This window comes from Hyperoodon ampullatus (assembly GCF_949752795.1).
Source record: "Hyperoodon ampullatus genome assembly, chromosome: X".
Lineage (NCBI taxonomy): Eukaryota > Metazoa > Chordata > Mammalia > Artiodactyla > Ziphiidae > Hyperoodon > Hyperoodon ampullatus.
Genome location: NC_136913.1, coordinates 112816249 through 112839239, shown reverse-complemented (window position 1 = coordinate 112839239; position 22991 = coordinate 112816249). Strand labels below are relative to the sequence as shown.

At 39.5% G+C, this 22991-nt stretch overlaps 1 protein-coding gene across 3 annotated transcripts in view; it reads left to right on the top strand.

Annotated features, from left to right (window-relative positions):
• ENOX2 (ecto-NOX disulfide-thiol exchanger 2) overlaps positions 1–18767 on the top strand; it is a gene marked incomplete at its 5' end in the record, with an annotated part of 82413 nt that extends 63646 nt beyond the window's left edge. Inside the window, 6 exons of one of the 3 annotated variants that reach the window (XM_079726946.1) lie at positions 5566–5747; positions 7883–7990; positions 11074–11232; positions 12446–12554; positions 15390–15475; positions 18599–18767. In XM_079726946.1, the coding sequence (XP_079583072.1) occupies positions 5566–5747; positions 7883–7990; positions 11074–11232; positions 12446–12554; positions 15390–15475; positions 18599–18730 (776 nt within the window). In that variant the 3' untranslated portion in view covers positions 18731–18767. The remainder of the gene's footprint in view (positions 1–5565; positions 5748–7882; positions 7991–11073; positions 11233–12445; positions 12555–15389; positions 15476–18598) is intronic. The other 2 variants (XM_079726944.1, XM_079726945.1) reach the window with 2 other exon arrangements.
• Positions 18768–22991: the final 4224 nt, after the last annotated feature.

The following is a 22991-nucleotide window of genomic DNA, read 5'->3' as shown; positions in this document are numbered from 1 at the left end:
CATATAGATCTCATATGTATTTTGTTACATCTGTACCTAAGTATTTCATTTTTGTTGTGTTAATATAAGTGGTAGTATGTTTTGAATTTCTAATTCTACTTATTCATTTTTGGTATATAGCAAAGCAACTGACTTTTGTATATTAACTTTTTTATATATCCTGCAACCTTGCTATAAGTGCTTATTAGTTCCAGGAGTTTTTCTGTCAGTTCTTTCAGATTTTCTCCATAGATGACCATGTCCTCTGCAAACAAAGGCAATTTTATTTTTTCCTTCCCATTGTATGTACATCTTATTTCCTTTTCTTGTCTGATTTCATTAACTAGGACTTCCAGTACAATGTTGAAAAAACAGTGGTAAGAGGGGACATCCTTGCCTTGTTCTTAATGGGAGAGATTCAAGTTTCTCACCACGATGTATGATGTTAGCTGTAAGTTTTTTGTAGATGTTCATTATCAAGTTGAGGAAGTTCTCTCTTCCTAGTTTACTGAGATTTTTTTTATCATGGATAGGTGTTGGATTTTGTCAAATACCTTTTCTGTATCTATTGATACTTTCATGTGACTTTAACCTCTTTAACTTGTTAATGTAATGGATTACATTAATTGATTTTTGAATGTTGAACCACCCTTGCATACCTGGGAGGGATAAATTCCACTTGATTGTGGTGTATTTCTTTTTATACATTCTTGGATTTGATTTACTATTTTGTTGAGGATTTTTGCATCTGTGTCCATGAGAGACATCAGTCTGTGCTTTCTTTTCTTGTAATGTCTTTGTATGGTTTTGGTATTAAGGAAATGCTGACTTCATAGAATGAGTTAGGAAGTATTCCCTCTGTTTCTATCATCGGGAAGAGATTGTAGAAATTTTGTATTATTCCTTCCTTAAATGTTTAGAAGAATTCAATAGTAAACTTATGTGGGCCTAGTACTTTCTGTTTTAGAGAATTATTAATTATTGATTCAATTTCTTTAAGAGATAGAGGCCTATTCAAGTTGTCTACTTTTTTTTTTTTTTTTTTGTGGTATGAGGGCCTCTCACTGTTGTGGCCTCTCCCGTTGTGGAGCACAGGCTCCGGACGCGGAGGCTCAGCGGCCATGGCTCACGGGCCCAGCCGCTCCACGGCATGTGGGATCTTCCTGGACAGGGGCACGAACCCGTGTCCCCTGCATCGGCAGGCAGACTCTCGACCACTGCGCCACCAGGGAAGCCCTTTCTACTTCTTTTTTATATTAGAGTATAGTCGCTTTACACTGCTATGTCAGTTTCTGCTGTACAGCAAAGTGAATCAGCCATACATATACATATACTTTTTATATTTCCTTCCCATGTTTACTTCTTGTGTGTGTTTTAACATTGTGTATTTCAAGGAGTTGGCCCACTTCATCTAGGTTATCAAATGTTGGACATAAAGTTGTTCATAATATTCCTTTATTATCCTTTTAATGTCCTTAGGATCTATAGTGATATCCTCTCTTTCATTTTGGACATTAGTAGTTTGTGTCTTCTTTATTTTTTTCTTAGTTAAACTGGCTAGAGTTTTATCAATTTTACTGAAAGAACCAGCTTTTGGTTTCATAAATTTTCTGTCGAGTTCCTGTTTTCTACTTAATTGATTTCTGATCTATTTTTATGATATCTTTTCTTCTGCTTACTTTAGATTTAATTTGCTCTTCTTTTTCTAGTTTCCTAAGGTGGAAGCTCAGATAATTGATTTTAGATCTTTCCTAATCTAATCTATGTATTCAAAGCTATACATTTCCCTCTAAGAATGGCTTTCACTGCATCTCACAAATTTTGAGAGTTGTGTTTTTATTTCCATTTAGTTCAAATATTTTAAAATTTCTCTCGAGATTTCTTCTTTGACTCATACCTTTTAGATGTGTGTTGTTTGATCTCCAAGTATTTTAGAATTTTCCATCTCTCTTTCTGTTATTGATTTCTAGTTTAATTTCATTGTGGTCTGATAGTATATCTAGTGTGATTTCTATTCTTTTAATGTGTTCATATGTGTTTTATGATGCAGAATGTGATCTATCTTGGTGCATGTTGCATGTGTACTTGAGAAGAATGTGTAATCTGCCTTTGTTAAATGAAACAGTCTATACATGTCAACTGTATCCAGTTAATTTATGGTGCTGTTGAGTTCAACTGTGTCATTACTGATATTCTTCCTACTGGATTGTTCCACTTTTGATAGAGAGGTATGAAGTCTCTATAATATAATAGTGGATTCATCTATTTTTTCCTTGCAGTTCTATCAGATTTTGCTTCACTTATTTTGACACACCATTGTTAGGCTCATACACATTGTTTGTTATGTCTTCTTGTAGTACTAACCCCTTTATCACTATGTAATGCCCCTCTTTAGCCCTGATAACTTTCCTTGGTCTGAAATCAGCTCTGTCTAAAATTAATATAGCTACTTTTACTTTTTTTTATTAGTGTTAGCATAGTGTCTTTCTCCATTCCTTTACTTTTAACCTATATGTATATTTATATTTAAAGTGTGTTTCTTAAAGATACCACTACAGTTGTTTCTTGTTTTTTTATCACTCTGACAATCTCTGAATTTTAATTGGTGTATTTAGACCACTGATGTTTAAAATGATTATTGATGTATTTGGATTAATATCCACCATATTTGTTACTGTTTTCTATTTATTGCTCTTGTTCTTTGTTCTTCCTTTTGTCTTCTACACTTTCCCAGCCCTTTGTGGTTTTAATTGAGCATTTTATATGATTCTACTTTCTCTTCTTTGTTAGCATATTGGTTATACTTCTTTTTTTTTTTACTTTTTTAGTGGTTGCCCTAGAGTTTGCAATTTACATTTATGACTAATCCAAGTCCACTTTCAAATAACACTATACCAGTTTGTGGGTAGTGCAAATACCTTATGATAACATAATCCCAATTCCTTGTATCATTGCTGTCATTAATTTCACTTACACATAAGCACACGCACGTGCACACACACACACACAAGCATACATAATTGAACGCATTGTCAGTATTATTTTGAACAAACTATTATCTGTTAGCTCAAGAATAAGAAAAATTAAAGTTTTTATTTTGCCTTCACTTTTTCCTTCTTAATGTTCTTCCTTTCTTTATGTAGATCCAAGTTTCTGACTTATGTCATTTTTCCTCTGTCTTAGGAACTTCCTTTAACATTTCTTGCAAGGCGGGCCTAATAGCAACAAATTCCCTGAATTTTTCTTTGAGAAAGTATTTCTCCTTCACTTTTGAAGGATAATTTCACAAGGTACAGAATTCTAAGTTGGTGGATTTTTTTTCTCTTAACACTGTGACTATTCTCTCTATTCTATTCTTGCTTGCATGATTTCTGAGGAGAAGTAGCATGTAATTCTTATCTTTGCTTCTCTATAGGTAAGGTGTTTTTTTCCTCTGGCTTCTTTCAATATTGTTTCTTTCTCTTTGATTTTCTGAAATTTGAATGTTATATGTTTTGGCATTTATCCTGCTTGATGCTCTCTGAGATTCCTGGATCTGTGGTTTGGTGTCTAACATTAATTTAGACATGTTCTCAGTCATTATTATTTTACATATTGTTTCTGTTTCTCTCTTTTTTCTCCTTCTGATATTCTCATTATGTATACATTACATCTTTGTAATTGTCTCACAATTCTTGCATTTTCTGTTCTTGGGGGGGTAATTTTTTTTTCTTTTTGCTTTTCAGTTTAGGAAGTTTCTATTGTCATATCCTCAAGCTCAGAAATTCTTTCCCCAGCCATGCCCAATCTACTAATAAGTCCATCAAGGGGATTTTTCATTTCTGTTAGTGTTTTTGATCTCTAGCATTTCTATTTGATTCTTTCTTTGAATTTCCATCTCTCTGCATACAATATCCATTTGTTCTTCTATGTTGTCTACTTTCTCTATTAAATCCTGTAGCATATTAATAATAGTTGTGGGGTTTTTTGTTTTGTTTTGTTTTGGCTGTGCCATGCAGCTTGTGGGAATCTTAGTTCCCCAACCAGGGACTAAAACTGGGCCCTCAGCAGTGAAAGCACATAGTCCTAACCACTGGACCACCAGCAAATTCCCAATAATAGTTGTTTTAAATTCCCTGTCTGATAACTCCAACATTTCTGCCACATCTGACTCTGGTTCTGATCCTTGTTCAGTCTCTTCAAACTATGTTTTTTACTTTTTAGTATGCCTTGTAATTTTTTGTTGAAATCTGGACATGATGTACTAGGTGAAAGGAATCCTGTTAAATAGGACTTTTGTGGTATTGTGGTAAGATGTGATGGGAGGAGAATCATTTTATAGTCCTATGATTAGGCCTCAGTCTTTTAGTGAGCCTATACCTCTGGACTTTGAACTTCACAAGTGTTTCTCAGTTTTTTCTCCCCCTTTAGATGGGACAGAATGGCTAGAGGGGTCTGGAGCTGGTTGGTTCCCTGGGTTGGTTAGGCTCTGGTGCTACCCCAGTAGGTTAGGCTATGGTAAAATCACTTCTTCTGAAGGTAGCCCTTTTAAAGAAGAACATGATGCTCTGGTATATCTCAAGAGGGTTTCTTTTTCCCCTCCCCTGCTGGAAGCACATAGGAATTTTTCTCCAGTGTTCACTCTGAGGACCAGGTGGAGCCCCTGGAGATAAAACTCACAAAAGTGTAGGGACCTAGCTATGACTGGGTCTCCCTGGAGTTTTTAACTCTCAGACTTATTTACACTGAGCCTACAGCAAATTGCCAAGTACAGTTTAGGTTTTCCTACCTTGGCACTGTTTCCTGTGGTGATATCTGCTCATGGGTTTCTGGTCTGGTAAGCTGTGATTCTCTCTATTCACCTGTTTGTCTCTCCAATTTTGGGTGTATGAGTTTGCCCTGTTACTTCACTTCTCTGTTGTATCTAAGAAGAGTTGTTGTTTTTTTCCAGTTTGTTCAGCTTTTTACTTGTTGTTAGGATGGAGTGGTGACTTCTAAGCTCCTTACATGCTAGACCATAAACTGGAAGTTTTTATTCTTTTGGCCTCACTGCACGGCTTGTGAGATCTTAGTTCCCCAACCAGGGATCGAACCTGGGCCCTCAGCAGTGAAAGCACAGAGTCCTAACCACTGGACCACCAGGGAATTCCCCAGGAAGTCTTGTGTCTTAATTTTTACATTTACCTTTCCTCTATAGGATCAGTTAAGGCTGCATTTTTTAAGAATAAATGTCAGCCAAATTATTGTGTGGACAGTCATCAGTTCAAGACAATTAGCCTTCTATTTTATTACTACAGGCTCTTATTATTTGCTGCATTTCAAGTAAAAGTAACTGATGTTACCTAGAAATATTTTAGTGATGTTTGAGGTGAAGAATTTGAAACACGATGAGGAATTTTGTGTGTTGGAATTCTGTGTTCATTTACAAAAATGAGTCTTTGTGCTTTTGTGTCCATCTCTTGCTACCATGGCCAACTCAGATCTAAAGTTTCTCACTGAGAGGCTTTTTATACATGTCAATTTAAAACACCAAGTTTTCATGGTACTAAGGTGAACCACAACAGAATCTGGATATGTGGTTTTTACTCCTTTGTATTGATTGTTTAGCCTTAGTATCACAGGCAGAAGCTCTGAAGGAAGAAAATGACAGCCTCCGTTGGCAGCTTGATGCCTACCGGAATGAGGTGGAACTGCTAAAGCAAGAACAAGGCAAAGCCCACAGAGAAGATGACCCAAACAAGGAACAGCAGCTGAAACTCCTGCAGCAAGCCCTGCAAGGAATGCAACAGGTAAAGACATTTTGGTCCTCTGAGCTTTTTGGAAGGATAGTAATCAGCTCCTCACTTGTAAAAGGGCCCCCACAAGCAAACAGAATAGCAAACCTCTTCTTTTCTTGGTATTGTGTTCTCTGGCATGGCTGAGGAAGGGATTATGTATTGTAGTTTATGAAATATTCTGGTAAATGCAGAGATAGCAGTGGATCACCAATTTTCAAAGAAAGTGCATTCAGTAAAAAATACTTAACAATAAAACTACACTGAGCATAACCTAATCTTTCCTTTATGCTACGGAATGTACTTTGGGATTTGGACAGGGTCTCAAGGTCATTATGAAGAACCTTAATTACTTAGATATGCAACGGTGCTGGTGAATAAGTATCTGTTGATACAATGCTAAATAATACAGTCTTTTAGAAGAAATGGCAAGAATCCTACCCTTGATTTGGTTGGAAAGAGGGGTGTTATGGGTTTTTAAGTATCAGTGCTTTTGGGCACATAATACCAATGTGCTTTTGTTTTGTTTTGTTTTCACAGTCATTTATGTGAATGAGTTTACCAGCATGTTATCCCAAGTATAAAAAGTAAAGTAAATAAGTGCATCCAACTGTAATTGCATTCAAATACAACATTGTGTAACAGATGCTCAGTATCTAGAAGTTTCATGTAACCACCACAGCAAGCCTACTATTTAAAAGATATCAACATCTGTTTCCATTATAGTAAAGGAGTAGTACTTCTGAGTAAGGGTACTATCCTCTTCTGTCTTGCCAGACTACCAGCCATTTTCCTCACAACTTAAACTGTCCAATAATTTTTTAATTGTGTGCCTTGGAATTATCTAGGGCAAAGCTTATTGATGTTTAGAAATCACAAATTGTGAACAGGGAGTCTCTTCTGGCAGTAAGAGCCCCATGTTCCTATTACTTCCGCTATCATTGTCTTCCTATGTGACAAGCAATATCACATTAATATTTCACCTTTCCTATTAACAAAATGTGTGAAGTAATGCTTACCTTCCTTTTACTGTCACCATGGAGTTTAATTAGATCAGGGATCTAGTTTAATTACATCAGCTATCTTTCCACCAAAAAATACATCTCCTCAGCTAGACTTCAAAGAATTTCAACAATGTACATCGTACTGTGTCTTTTAGCCCTCCCAATGGTCTTTTGCAAGCCTCTGAAAAGGAAAACTTTGAAAACATTTTCTTGTTGTTGTTTTCCCCTCTTACCTTGATTTGAAACCACTCCACGTAAGAATGGAGTGGTTCAATTTAAAACTAATGAACTTTTTTTTCATTCCGTCACTTCAAAAACTTCGGTGAGACAATTAGGTCTCTACCTCCTGAAAAATTAATTTTACTCATTTTGATTACTTTTTATTGGACAATAGCCTTGTAAACAATGGTAAAATTTCTCCCATCTTATCCCCAATAGATGTATAGTCTAATATGATGGTTAAGAACATGGGCTGTGGGGTTGACTCAACCTGGGTTTAAATCCCAGCTCTGGCACTGACTATCTGAATAGCCTTAGGCAAACCATTAAACCTCTCTAACCTTCAGGCTTATGTATCATAGTTTTATTGTGAGGCTTAAATGAGATCATGCATATGAAACCCTTTGCCCAATACTTGGCACATGTTAGATGCTAAATACACAGTATTTGTAGTAATCATTAATGATGAATCCAGTTCCTTGCCTACTGATAAGGGAACTAACATTTGTGAAATTTGGATTCTTTACCACTTTTCTCACAGAAATTGAACTTGGCTTGGAAAATGGCTATTTGCAAGAATGCTTTACACATTAAGTTCAGTTCTATGCCAAAATCAAGATATTGTCCACATAGTATTAACTGCACCCTACCCTTACATCTGGCTGGAATAGGAAAGTTAAGTGATTAGATCAATTAGTTTCTCAGACTCTTTCTAAAATATGAACAAATCCAAAAGATTCATAAGAGCCAGATAAAATAACTTCAAGTGAAAAGTATCTTGATTTTCCCTTTAGTATCTTTGCATGGAGCAATGATTGTGTGTGCTGGGGGAAAGTGAGGCAGGCCTGCCTAATATCTAACTTCAGCCAGTGTTTTTAAGTGAAGTGTGGCTTCTTAAGACTTGATTGTCTTTGGTCTTTCTTGTAGCATCTACTCAAAGTCCAAGAGGAATACAAAAGGAAAGAAGCTGAACTTGAAAAAATCAAAGATGACAAGTTACAGGTGGAAAAAATGTTGGAAAATCTTAAAGAAAAGGTACATGAGTACTGAGTGACCCTTTTCCCTTGCCCCCTGCCCCCTTCTCAGTGACAATGAAAATGCCCTGGAAGCTCCTACCAATAGGTATCAATGTGGAATGGTTGGTTGATTGGGGATTAAAAGCCCTTCTCCAGGGAAATTCTTGAATCAAGGGCTCTGCTTTTAGGTATGAGTCCTTGGCATTTCTAAAGGTTCTGGAGAGTATACTTTTCAATGAATAAAATGTCCGTCCATCCCTAACATTCCTCAGTCTTCCTTCTTGGAGAAGATCAGAGTATACACCTCATCCCTGCTTCATCTAGTCAAGCAAATAACAACATAGAAAGCCCGTGTGACACAAAATACTTTCAATTAAGCATTTCATTAAACGAAGAAACACAAGTACAACAGAACACTGAAATTTCTTTGCCGACACTCCATCTAGTGTAATAATGAGCTGCTGCAGTGTTGAAATAGCCAAAACCAAAAGGGGGGAAACTTGGAAAGCAAACAAGGAGACACATTATTCTAAAGCTAGATAATAGCAACCGGGAAGGCAAAATGGGACTTTGCCTAATGAGAGCCTGCAGCCATAGAACCTCCAGTGAGGACCTCTGAGAAAGTCTACGAATTTCTAGATGGATTAATGTATCTCAACCAGGCATCAGGTGCCCAGTCTATTTAAGGGATGTAAAGTCTACTGATGGCGTCTCCCTGTCATACCTCTCTAATTTCCTTTATGCCTGAACATTCAAGTGAACTTATCCTCTAAAAAGAAAAGCCCATTGACCATAGCTGCCTGACTTAATGTCTCAGAAGAAAGAGAAGATTAGGGGGCTTCCCTGGTGGCGCAGTGGTTAAGAATTTGCCCGCCAATGCAGGGGACACGGGTTCGAGCCCTGGTCCGGAAAGATCCCACATGCTGCGGAGCAACTAAGCCCGTGCACCACAACTACTGAGCCTGCGCTCTAGAGCCTGCGAGCCACGACTACTGAGCCCACGTGCCACAGCTGCTGAAGCCCGCTCACCTGGAGCCTGTGCTCCGCAATGGAAGAGGCCACCTCAATGAGAGGCCCACGCGCCACAGCGAGGGGTGGCCCCCCCTCACCGCAACTGGAGAAGGCCCATGTAGCAATGCAGACCCAGCACAGCCAAAAATAAATAAATAAAAATAACAAAGAAAAAAAAGAGAGAAGATTAGGAGCTTAGACCAAGAGCCAGAAATCAATTCCACAGTTCTACGGTTCCACAAGAGCTCGTGCTTTTTCTCTTCTGGGCTCAGCGCAGGAAGATGCAATGCATACAGGCCCTGGGTATGTTTGCCAGCATAGTGACTTCCCCCAGAGTGCCATTAAGAACTGGCAACCTTGGTGTAGTTGAAACAAATGATTGAAAGTGTTTTCTTCCGGAGGCCATTTGCAATATGCTTTTAATTTTTCCACTTCATAAAACCAACTCACTTTCCAGTTTTGTGGGTGTTATTAAAGATATGAGCATAATCCCAGACAAATTCATTTATCAAGCATTTAATTGAAAAGTGCCAAAGCTGCTCTACTTAGCAGGACTTTCCTCATACGATCAGAGCTTCTAAAATGTCCCAGAGCTGCTACTTAGCTCTGTTTCCCTTCTTGCATAAGATGGAGTGTGTGTGTAGTGTAGCCAGAAGACAACAGATGAACGTGGGGGTTATCCTAATGACATTAAGCTTCAAATCACTCTTCAGGATTGACATCACAAATTGACTTGAGGACATTTTTGTGTAAGCAGCTCTCTGCTTTGTAAAGTATTTCATTTAAAGAAGTGAAGGGTCAAATGGCATTGAAAAATCTTGCAATATTATACCTAAGTCTAAGTGTTTCCCATTTTGCAACTAAATATACCTTGAAGTGGCAGCTAAAGAGGACAGGGAGAGAAATCCAACTGATAAACAGAAAAATGTGAGTCAGAATATGTTTCTGTCCTATTATTTTAAGTGAGGTTTCCTTCAGGGAAAGTCATGACAGTTCATTATAATCTGATCTTCTCTGGGAAGCTGATTTGTGACCAAATATTTCAAACTGTCACAATTAGGTTAGGAAGCAAAGTACCATCACATTAGACTGCAAAAATAATTTCAGGTTGAAAAGAAAGCAATAAGTTTTGGTGAGGAGGGATATTTTTTTCTTTTTGTTTGGGTTTCTTGACAGTAAACCACAGTGTGAGTTATTGTCAGTGTTTTGCAATATAACAATGTGACTTATGTCTGCAGAAAGAACTAGCTCTTGGAATCTGCTAGTAAAATTCAAGGTGATATCATGAACCCTCCCTTGAATTCTGATCGCCCATTTCCTACTACCTTATTGGCCATTCTACCCTTTAAAAGAGCCATTAAACTTTTTTTTCCAGTTTGTTTCCTTTTCATTTCTTTTTAATTTAACATTTTAACTGTGTGCTTCTCTTTAAATGAAGTTTATGTTATAAACACTCAGATTATTCCATTATTTCCAGTTATAGGAAAATACTATTCCTCTCTTTCCTGTAACTGTTGAATATGCTTCACAGTAATTCATAGTGTTCTATTTTATTTTTATTATTTTTCATGATTAATATTGTCATCTGTGAAATTAGTTGTTTTATTTGTGGGGATCTAATTTTTCCTGAATTGATGATGTATCTTAATAAAGCAGCTTTATATTTGTTTATAAAAAATTTCAAGGTGATAAGCATCCCTTCAATATACCTTCTAATTTTTTAAATGCCAGCTATAATAAAATTGAAGTCAGGTTTCAGTAAGGCTACATTTTGATTCAAGATGGCTAAAACTTCTCAAGGTGTCTACATATCTTAAATGAACCCCAATCTGTTAAACTCTCACACTTAAGAAATGGCTTACTGGATCATTTAATGTTTTAAGGGGGTTAGAAGCACATGTACAGCCCGTGGCTTAGAAGTGAGACAGCAGTTTAAATCAAACTTGGCATGATGGTTACTGACTGGGTTGGATTCTAAAGACCAAAGATTGAGTAGGTCATCAAGAAAGGTTTCCCTTCTGACTACAACCTGGAAGCCTGTAAATCCACAAAACAACATGTCTTGCAGCAAAGACCATTAGTTTCATTCAGGGGCAGCATCCTGGAAGCTTTGAAGGCATCTTTAAAGAAAAAAGAAGGAAACCTGTCCCTGCTGAGGGCTTTTGGAAGGAAAGAAGTGACGAAGCATCCGAGTCATCCATGATCTGCTCCCCACTCCGGAACATTTCCCCAGCGCTCTCTTTTACAACAGCAGTGAGACTGAAGCACTGATTTCTTTTATTCCTTCTTCTGAAGGCTCTTGCTTCACATTTATAATACAGAAAAGATGTTCTCAGTACCCAAAGAGAGAAAGAAAAACCCGAGAACGGTCTGGAGGCATTTTTCAGTTTGGCTGCTGGTCATGTATTTCACCTGAGTATCTCTTATGAAACATACACACTACGCTCAGAAAGAGAAAACTTTCAACAACAAAGAAGTCCACTGTCATGGTCATTTCTTGCTGTAAAGTCATAAATATCCTAATTGATAATGTCCTTATCAGAGAAAAGAGAGAGAGAGCTTATAGTCAATAAATAGAGGCTCTAATTTTTAGTTCAAGAGCCAACAGTTGATTACCTGTGAGTGGATCAGCTACACTGTAGATTCTCCATTCCAATATGGGACTGACCTTTAGCATAGTGTGGACCTAAAATAAAAAAGAATGGTCCTGGGCTTCCCTGGTGGCGCAGTGGTTGAGAATCTGCCTACCAATGCAGGGGACACGGGTTCGAGCCCTGGTCTGGGAAGATCCCACATGCCGTGGAGCAACTGGGCCCGTGAGCCACAACTACTGAGCCTGCGCATCTGGAGCCTGTGCTCCGCAACAAGAGAGGCCATGATAGTGAGAGGCCCGCGCACCACAATGAAGAGTGGCCCCCGCTCGCCGCAACTAGTGAAAGCCCTTGCACAGGAACGAAGACCCAACACAGCCAAAAATAAAATAAAATTAAAAAAAAGAATGATCCTTTTCACATTGGGTGGCCTGGGATGAAATCCTGGCTCTACCATTTTCTAGCAATGTGATCTTAGGCAAGTTACCTAATTTATCTGAGCCTCACTTTCCTCACCTGTAGAATGGAGATAAAACATACTTAACAGTGCCTGGCATCTTACAGACAATAAATGTTGGGTCTGATTCCCCAGACTACTTGCATAGAGTCAAGAATGATAAAGGCAGAAGGGAAAAAAAAAGACTAGTGAAGATGAATGTCAAAATTTTTGTGTGTGTTTTGAAGGCTTATAAGGAAGCTTTGGATTATTGATGATGCTTTTGTAATTTATGCTATTTTCCCTCCCATTCAATAAGCAAAATTGCACAGTATTGCTTTCGAGGTACTGTTAAGAAGTTCCCTATTGTATAATTGAAACCAAGTCTGTTACCATATAAGGTGCACTGACCCCGGGAGACATATTATTCCCACAGGAAAGCTGTGCCTCTAGACTGTGTGCATCGAGCCAGGATAGTGACTACCCTCTGGAGAAGACCCTGAACAGCTGTCCTATCAAATCTGAACGCGAAGCACTGCTAGTGGGTAAGGAAGCTAACACACACATTCAATGGATAGAGTGCAGTGGAGTGGGGGGAAGGATTAACCTAAGATGCATAAGCACATGCCAAGCATTTATGAAGCATGACAGTGCAAGGGCCCAGAGTGCTGAAAACAACAGGGTAAGAACAAGTACAGATTTCAACCAAAATGGTAATAGCAGCTCCCAGCCCTCTTCAAACTCCTGGTGACCACTGCCACATCAAGTGTGTCAGTTTAAGTGCTATGCTAAGAGGGGGTCCACTGGAGAAACACATTGTAGATTTTTTAAATCTCTAAGCAAAGATAGGTGAGCCTTCTCACTCCCACTCAAGGGGCAGTGCAGACATTGTTTGGCAGAGAGCTTCTCCAGATGGGCCTCCGGAGAAGGTGTGTGTCTCTCTCCTGTCTTTCCAGGTTACTGGCAGGCGACTCAGGAGGCTGTCTGTGGGGTGTTGGACCCTGGTGGGCTCTGATGAGATAAATGCTACAATTGCTCTCGTTACATACAAATTTTTTCACAGAGGCAAGATAGCATAAGTGGTTAACGAATCAGACAGAACTGGCTTTCTGTCTTGACCCCACCATTTCCATCCTGAGCTTCAGTTCTTCCATCTGAAAAATGGGCATAATAATATTACCTGTCTAAAAGTAGCTGCAAGTATTAAATACAATTCATCTAAATCACTAAACACAGTGCCCAGCCCATAGTAAGCCCTCAATAAATGAGAAACACTTTGCACTTACAGCACTATTCACAAATGCTTGTTGAGTTTATATTCTATTTGGAGAACAGTGGCAGATTGAGCCCCTTTTAAATGACTAAAATATTCAGTCATTTAAAAGGGGCTAATCTTGGGCCTCAGCAGATAATCCCAGCTGCCTTCTAGGAAGCTGAGCCACACTGTAGCCTCACCCCAATCTCAAAAGTTCTCCACACTAATTAGCTTCTGCATATTTTAAAGATATATCTGCCTCCTTCAATAATGGATATTGTACTCAGATTTAACACTTTGATATGTTAATAAAGATGCACAGGGGGATCTGCCAGTGAGTCTTCAAGAAGAGGGACAACTTATTTCCGTTTTCGAACTCTAAGTTCTTTAACAAATTGGCATGGCAACAGGGAGACCTGTCAGAGAAGAGCTATGGGTAAGAGGAAACCTCTGTAAATGGATAGTTCTAGAAACAAAGATTCTTAAGTGTTTAATGTTTTGCTTTTTAAAGAAAGTAGTCTTGAACTCACAGAAAGGAAAATCTATTTTTTAAATTGGTTATTTGGGTGTGAACCCACAAAAACTGGTTCGTATTTTGAAATCTATGGAGTTACTTCTTGGCATTTGACAGGATTTCTTGACCATAGCATCTAGAATTCCTTTGAATATGGACTCTCTTCTTCAGAATTTAAGTTTCTCAGGTTCAGTCGTGTTTAGAAATTCAATTTACCAAGTCATTTAAGAGTAAAGTAGGGCTTCCCTGGTGGCGCAGTGGTTGAGAGTCCGCCTGCCGATGCAGGGGACACGGGTTCGTGCCCCGGTCCGGGAAGATCCCACATGCCGCGGAGCGGCTGGGCCCGTGAGCCATGGCCGCTGAGCCTGCGCGTCTGGAGCCTGTGCTCCACAACGGGAGAGGCCACAACAGTGAGAGGCCCGCGTACCACAAAAACAAACAAACAAAAAGAGTAAAGTGGTGTTATAAGTAATAGTATCCATTTTGAATAGAGTTTTGAACCCTACCATCAGTTCCTCCTGGATCCTCCAACCCACCTGCTTGCCATCTAATATTGGAGGACTTTTACAGAGAACTTATTTGAACTTTTAGCTACAATTTAAACTTGTGATATTCTTTGTCAGGTGTTTAAAGGGATAGACAAGTTATAGTTTATAAACCAAATCAAATTTCGCTTTTATTTCCTGGCAGTTTTCAGCAAACTCAGTTCTGGGTCTGTTTGATATACCTAAGATCTTATGAAAGGAAATGAATTCAAAAAAAAATAAAGAAAAAAATAGTAGACTTTTGAACAATTTATATGCTGCCTGTTGCCAGAGAAAGAAGTAGTATTAGCACAATTAACCTGGTGGCCAGAATAATCAAGGCAGTATGTGTAGCTGCCAGTCACTCCAGAGTTAGAAATGCACATCACTGGAGGCTGTAAATTGCTATAAGAATTCTGTTACTTGAAGAGATTCAGGACTCTGAGGACAAACAGAATGCTAGTCACCACTTGAATGAAGGAAATGTTTGGCTTTTCTTTACAGACCTACTCACGGAATAAAACCCAAATACAATCAGCAGATTCTCTTGTGAGAGGCACAAGGTTAATCAGGCAAAGTACATGATTTGTACTTTTGCCACAACAGCAAGACATTATTAAATGCATAAGAGGCTAAAATCCAATTTAAAGATGGTTCAGAGGAACTGCAAAAACCCAGCACAATCTAAAGTCATTGTAAAACGTAGAACTCAAATGGCGTTTAGCCATCATGAATGATGGAAGTGACTCCTCAAACGCCAGCTTTTCTGCCTGCGGTATAGTGCAGTGAGAGGCAGTACACACAGTGGTTGAGAGCAACTGTCTGGATTCAAATACCTGCCACTTACCAGCTGTGTGACCTTGGGCAAGTTGCTTAAACTTTCTGTGGCTCATTGTCTTCTCATCTGTGAAATTGGGATGGTAATAGCTACCTCACAGGGTCGTTGTAAAGATTAAATGTGTAAAATATATATAAACTTAGAATACTGCCCAATACATAATATGATGAGCATATTGCTAGACACTATCATGTGGCATCTCAACGAATACAATGCTCAAGTGTAACCTCCATGCTATTGTCTCTATAGGGATTATCTCCACATTCCTTCATGTCCACCCATTTGGAGCAAGCATTGAATATATCTGCTCCTACTTGCACCGTCTTGATAATAAGGTATGTGGGGGCCTGAGACGGCCATGCAAGGCGATGTAGGGTTCTTTGTGAACAGGTGGCCTCACTCTCCTCAAGCACAAATAAGTCATTAGTAATCACTGTAAGGAAATTTCCCTCACCTATTCTCTCACTGTGACTCAGCGTAAAGTTTCTCTCTTGCTAATAGGGTGACCGTCTGTCCCTGTTTGCCTGGGACTGAAGGGTTTCCTGGGACTTGGGACTTCTAACGCTGACACCGGGGAAGTCCTGGGCAAACCTGAATGAATTGGCCACCCTACTTCCAAGATATATATTAGAAGAATTTTCCTCCTTTCTTTTACTTTACATACCATATGCTAATTAACAAATATTTCTCACCAGTCAAACTTTTGCCCTGGGCCTTTAGCCATTAGCACTGCCATTATCTACAATGACACAATCAAGGCAGGGACAAAATAAGTTGGAACAATAAGTCTGTAATACAGACTGCATATTTGCTCACAACTGATCTCATGGGCCAATTCCTTCCCTGAATGCTATCCTGTGGGGGAGCTCACAGAGCATCAGGAGCAAGGGTAAGTGCTAGTTCCCTGGAAAGTCAAGGATGCATGCCTCATATAGGCAGGAGGGGACTCTTGACCCCTCAGAATAAATAAACTCATGATAGAATTTTTTCAGAAGCAGCATTCAGTTAAAGCTGCTCATGGATCGTACTATTTCATAGGATCTGGGCCTTTTGAGAAGTGCCATTGAAATGCAGACTTCTGACAGTTAGATGTCCAAAATGTTAAGCCATTTAAGCATATATCCTCTTTTTTTTTAAACATCTTTATTGGAGTATAATTGCTTTACAATGGTGTGTTAGTTTCTGCTTTATAACAAAGTGAGTCATCTATACATACACATATATCCCCATATCTCCTCCCTCTTGCGTCTCCCTCACACGCTCCCTATCCCACCCCTCTAGGTGGTCACAAAGCACCCAGCTGATCTCCCTGTGCTACGCGGCTGCTTCCCACTAGCTATCCACTTTATGCTTGGTAGTGTATATATGTCCATGCCACACTCTCACCTCGTCACAGCCTCCCCATATCCTCAAGTCCATGCTCTAGTAGGTCTGTGTCTTTATTCCCATCTTACCCCTAGGTTCTTCATGACCTATTTTTTTCCCTTAGATTCCATATATATGTGTTAGCATATGGTATTTGTTTTTCTCTTTCTGACTTACTTCACTCTGTATGACAGACTCTAGGTCCATCCACCTCACTACAAATAACTCAATTTTGTTTCTTTTTATGGCTGAGTAATATTCCATTGTATATGTGTGCCACATCTTCTTTATCCATTCATCTGTCTATGGACACTTCCATGTCCTGGGTATTGTAAACAGAGCTGCAATGAACATTGTGGTACATAAGCATATATCCTCTTAACAGAGGCACTGGCCCATTTGATAATCCAGCTGTGGTGATACATCCTCCTCACGGCATTTGTTTTAGTTCTAGCTAGCACTCCCCTGGCATTTATCTCTGGGAAGTGATGCTATTCTGCAATTAAGTGGCCAGCCCATTTGGCAGTGAAGGGAGGGATTCAATGTGAGCACCAGGACCAAGTGGTCTGTTGAGGTGGTTTGAAACTGAACTCTGTGTCAGTAAAAATGATGCGGTTTTTTTAATTGCAAAAAATAAGGCAAACATATTCTCTTTAAAATGTAAGCAATATAGAACTACAGTAAAGGCAAAGGGAGAGTTCCCCACAGTCCCATCTCTCAAGGATAACCATTGTTAACAGTTTGGCATATCTTATTTCAGACTCTTTTTTATACATCTGCTGCACCTATATTGTATGTATATATCTATAAGCATTATAGATTTATGTTTTTTGAAATGGGGATTCAACTCTACATGATACTGTGCAGTGTGCTTTGTTCACCTAACTGGATCCAGTCCACTACTAGCACTGGGGAGAAGGCATGACCTCACTCCTAGTCTAGTGCCAGTTCCTCCTGAGCAGCTTCCTGCCAGGGTAGTACCAGGGCCTCCCAAAGAGAGCCTGCAATGGTACTATAAGAATTTGGGGGTCCCTCCTACCACCTTTAGAAATATTTACTGTGACAGCAACTTGGGATTTCTTTAAGGATCCCGTAGTGCTCTTCAGCCAAGCCCTAGTGCCCAGGTTCACAGTTAGGAAAGTTGCTACTATGCTACTAACATAAAGATGAAGCAAACCCTAAGGGTCAACAGATTTTTGTTTTTATATTGGGTGTGTGTGTGTGTGTGTGTGTGTGTGTGTGTGTGTGACACACACACACACACACACACACACACACAGAGAGAGAGAGAGAGGCGTGGGGAGAGGGAGCAGAGAAGTAGGAACACAGAGCATTCTCTATTCCTGTCACTTTTCCTTTGTGATCTAAGACGTGTGTGAAGACTTCTGCTCTGGTGGCAGCCATTTCTGCCTCCCTCTCTTCCCCAAAGGCTTTGTAGCTTCAGTGGGCCTGAACGTAACATCACCAGCACTGATAAGCCATCATTCAGCTGGCTGCAGACCCAAGCCTCTCCGCATGACCGACACCAGCTCTTTCCCAGAGAAAGCTTGGTGGCGATCAATCTCAAAAACATCATGCTAAGTGAAAGAAACTAGTCACAAAAGACTATGTATTGTACAATTACACATATATGAAATTTCCAAAAACTGCAAAACCACAATGAAAACAATCTGAGTCAGGGTTTGGGAGTAAAGATTGACTGCAATGGGGCACAAAGGAGCCTTTGTGGGGGGGTGATGGAATGTTCTAAAACTGAATCGTGGTGACAGTTGCACTATTGTATAACTTTACTAAAATTCATCAACGTGTACATGTAAAATAAATGAATTTATTGTATGTAAATTATGCCTAAATAAAGCAGTTATGAAATACAGAAACAAAAAGAAATCTCAGTGGACTCAGGCGGTCCAAGCAGAAGGCGGCTTCCATCTATAATCCACTCAACTGACACATACACACACACAGGGAGGGGAAGGTCGACCCCACGCCTAGCACACACACGTGCGCATCAGCGATCTAAAGCAACATTGTGGGGGAAGCCAGATTAGGAAGGTGGGACTGGTTCTGAAGGAGATGTCCTCTCTGTCCCACAGATCTGTACCAGTGATGTGGAATGTCTCATGAGCCGACTCCAGCATACCTTCAAGCAGGAAATGACTGGAGTTGGAGCCAGTCTGGAGAAGAGATGGAAATTCTGTGGCTTTGAGGGCTTGAAACTGACCTGAATCCCTTTGCTTGACAACCTGGGATCCTGAAAATAAATGTGTGTTGGACAAGCTTAGAAAGTGATTTGTATTTTCAATGGTTTTCAAGTGGAAATTGCTTTAAATTTATCAATTCATTCCTGGAATATCTTTTGAGTTAAAATAAGGATCCTAGAGCAGCACCTCAAGCTACAGGCCCTATAAAGAAATTGACTCAAACCTCAAGTGCTGTAACTTCCTCCTTTTCTGTCAATTGGTTGTCTCTTTTTATTAGTAGTATTTAAAAAGGCCTGAGGCTACAGAGTATTTGGGGTGTTTTCAGTGTCTGTACTACTGTTGTAGACTTTAGTATTTTTTAAACACTGTTATCTGAAATGTTTTGACAATTTATATGTGATTTGTGTTTCAGAACTTCTCTTCACATTAATGTTGCTACTGGTGAGAGGAATGAGAGGAGCACTAGGGACTCCATAACTGACATTGTCTTTCCAATTCCCAGTAGGCCAGTAAGTGAATAACACATCAGTGTCTTCTAGAAGGTGCTTGACCAGGTTCACCTTTTAAAAGACAAAGCATGGTTTGTGGCTTTTACAAAATTACTGTGAACGAAAAGTTGACAAATGTTTCAAAGTTATTTTCTCTAATGTATCAGATAAAAGGTTTATTTCAGAATTTTAAAAAAACTAGGGCTTCCCTGGTGGCACAGTGGTTGAAAGTCCGCCTGCCGACGCAGGGGACATGGGTTCGTGCCCCGGTCCGGGAAGATCCTACATGCCGTGGAGCGGCTGGGCCCGTGAGCCATGGCCGCTGAGCCTGCGTGTCCAGAGCCTGTGCTCTGCAACGGGAGAGGCCGCAGCAGTGAGAGGCCCGCGTACCGCCAAAAAAAAAAAAAAACCTAGATGTATTAACAGAAAGCAAGTGTCCAGTATAACTGGCATGTGTATGTGGTATTCAGAATCACCTTGTAAATAGCCTGCTTTTAAAGGAGGGCATGTTTAGTTTTCTATGAATTAAAACACACGTGTGTGCTCACACACACGCACACACACACACATTAGCAGAAGGGATTTATTTTGATACGCTTCCCCTCTGGTCTTCTTACAAAGTCTGGTGGTCCCTTTTCTTCTGCTGTCAGTGTGTTGAATTGCAAACCATGTACTGCTGTAAATACTATGTTTACTTCATGCTGAATGTCTGCAAAGAGTTGATATGAGTATTAATAGAAAATTCCTGGTAATGAATAAATAGTAGGCTAGGGTGTGTGAAGCTTTGCACAAATAGGTCGGCTCCACCTGGAGTCCTGAGAACTGGGACTCCTCTAGTTCTGTGGTGCCCATCAGCAGATTACAATGTCAAAGTGTGCGTGGACCAGTCAGGAAGTCCTGGTTGATGGAAAAGAAATGGAAAGGATGAGAACTGGGGACTAATATCCTGAGGCAGAGATGGTCTTTTCTTCTGTGGTGTTGGTGGTGCTTGTAATAACATAAGCATGCCCTCCCTTGAGTCTTGATTGAAAATAAGAGAATGTACTAAGTAAGCAAAGCCAGTGAAGAGTATTTCACAAAAATACTTTGTAAATCAGATGTCAGTAGTGTTCAAAGTTGTATTTTTAAAAGATAAATATTCCTTTTTTATACCTCAGTTTGGTGTCCTGTTTTGAATTGCTTGCTCTCTAAGTAATCCTTTAGTAAATCATCTCAATTTCTTTCTTTGAGTTACCAGAATATTGGAAGAAGATGCTAAACCTTCTGCTTTGACAGCTAGAAACAGGATTCCACAGCAGCGCATTCATGCTGAAAGCTGGCTTCCCCCTAAGCAACCAGCTGTGGCACCAGCAGGAAGCAAGGGTTATTTTTACAGTAGCTTCCTCACTGAAGTATCTCTGTCATCAACGCTACAAAAGGCTTTGATTCATCAGTCTCAGGGGTCGTGCAATGCCTTGTTTTAATAACACCTATGAAATAGGGAAAATTTGCCACTTATCAATTATTTCTTATTTAAATAAGTTAAATAAAATGCATTTAAAGCAACTGCCACACCCAGGCCCCTTGCTCTCCTTCACTTGATCTACTTGTAGTACAAATGCTCTCCTCCTATTATTCCTGCCAACTTACTCCCGGTGTACTTCTCCCAGCCTGCTTGAATATACTAGTTGTAATGGTGAATTTTGTGTGTCAAGTTGGCTACACTGTAGTGCCCTGTTGCTTGGTTGAATACCAGTCTAGATGTTGCTATGAAGGTATTTTTGAGATGTGATTAACATTTAAACCAGTAGACTTTGAGTAACATATCTTACCCTCCATAATGTGGGTAGGCCTCATCCAATCAGTTGTAAAAGACTGAAGTCCTCCAAGGAGAAAAGAATTGTGCCTCCAGATTGCTTTGGACTCAAAACTGCAGCATTAATGCCTGCCAGAATTTCCAGACTGCCAGCCAGCCCTGCAAAATATCAAACTTGCCAGCACCCAAAATCACATCAGCCAATTCCTTAAAATAAATAAATAAATACATACATACATATATATATACACACACATATATACATATGTGTACACACATACAGATATAGACATATATATATATGTATGTATGTATATATACATCCCATTGGTTCTGTTTCTTTGGAAAGTCCTAATGCACTAGTCCAGAGTTGTTAAAAATGTATAAAAATAGAGTATGGGGACATATGTATGCATATGGCTGGTTCACTTTGGTGTACAACAGAAACTAACACAGTATTGTGAAGCAATTATATTCCAATAAAGATCTATTTAAAAAAAGAGTAAAGGAGAATGCTACAGCAGTATTAAAAAAATAGAGTATGTTTGCATTATATTACATAATCAAATTGCAGCACATACCATCTCTCACAATCCTTTTCATTCACCATAGAAATCTATTAAAGAAGCTATTTTTTCCTTACAAATGCTATTTATTGTCCTGTTGTTCCTCCTGAATTTTGAAATTTTACTGTTTTGTTATTTTTAGGAGATACAGTAGTTAGATTTTTCCAGATAATAATGAATAGAAGCATTCTTTTATTTTACAAATGATTATTTCATCTCCCTTCCTAGTCCTGTGACATCACCAGTTCTGATTTTTTAATATTACCAAGTTGCTTGTTAAATGTCTTCAATGCAAATGGAAAAGTTAGTTTTCAGAGCAAATCTTGGACGCATATCTGTGTTCAAGTTATACAGTGTTTCATATTTAATTGTGCCCCAAAATGTATGCTTTTCATATAGTGCAGAAAAAACTATGTTACTTGACAAGACAGCATAGATGTGCAAGACCTTTTGACTCACCTGGTAGGACTGGGTGAGCCCTTGGGATTCTTAGCTGTCTTGGACAGTCTATCAAAAAGCCCTGGATTCACTTTTCACCACAACTGCTACCATTTACTGAGCAACTGTTATGCTGTCATGCTGCCTAAGGTCATTTACCACCTGTGGACACAATGGGAGCTTCCATTTTTTAAATTAAGGAGAAATAGTACCTTCCCCAGAGAGTGGTGGTAAAGATTGAATAAGATAGTATCTGAAAATTACTCAGCCAGTGCCTAGCCCAGAGTGCATTCACAATAAAGAGTTATGATTTTATGATTATGGTTCCGTCAAAAGTAATTAAGAGTCATGACCTCGCTCTCACTTTAAGAAAAATGTTTTTGTGTTCACACCTAGAATTGTGGGGCTACATCATGTTGCTGGGCCTCAAGAAAGGAAATTCAGCTGTTTAAACATATTGGGAGCATTAACTCAGTCCCAGGCACTCTGCCGGACACTGTAGTATTCAAGAACCTAGGGGCAGGACAGGAATAAAGACTCAGACGTAGAGAATGGAATTGAGGACACGGGGAGGGGGAAGGGTAAGCTGGGAGGAAGTGAGAGCGTGGCATGGACATATATACACTACCAAAGGTAAAATAGATAGCTAGTGGGAAGCAGCCGCATAGCACAGGGAGATCAGCTCGGTGCTACGTGACCACCTAGCGGGGTGGGATAGGGAGGGTGGGAGGGAGATGCAAGAGTGAAGAGATATGGGGATATATGTGTATGTATAGCTGATTCACTTTGTTATGCAGCAGCAACTAACACAACAATGTAAAGCAAGCAATTATACTCCAATAAAGATGTAAACAAACAAAAAAAATGGAGCATGGCGGCCCTTGCCCTCAGGGAGCTAGAAGGGTAGGCTTTAACGCACTGAACTTAAATCCTTCATCGTTTACTACAACTGTGAAACAAACGTAGAGAGCACTTCCTTGTTTCAGCTGAGACTCTGA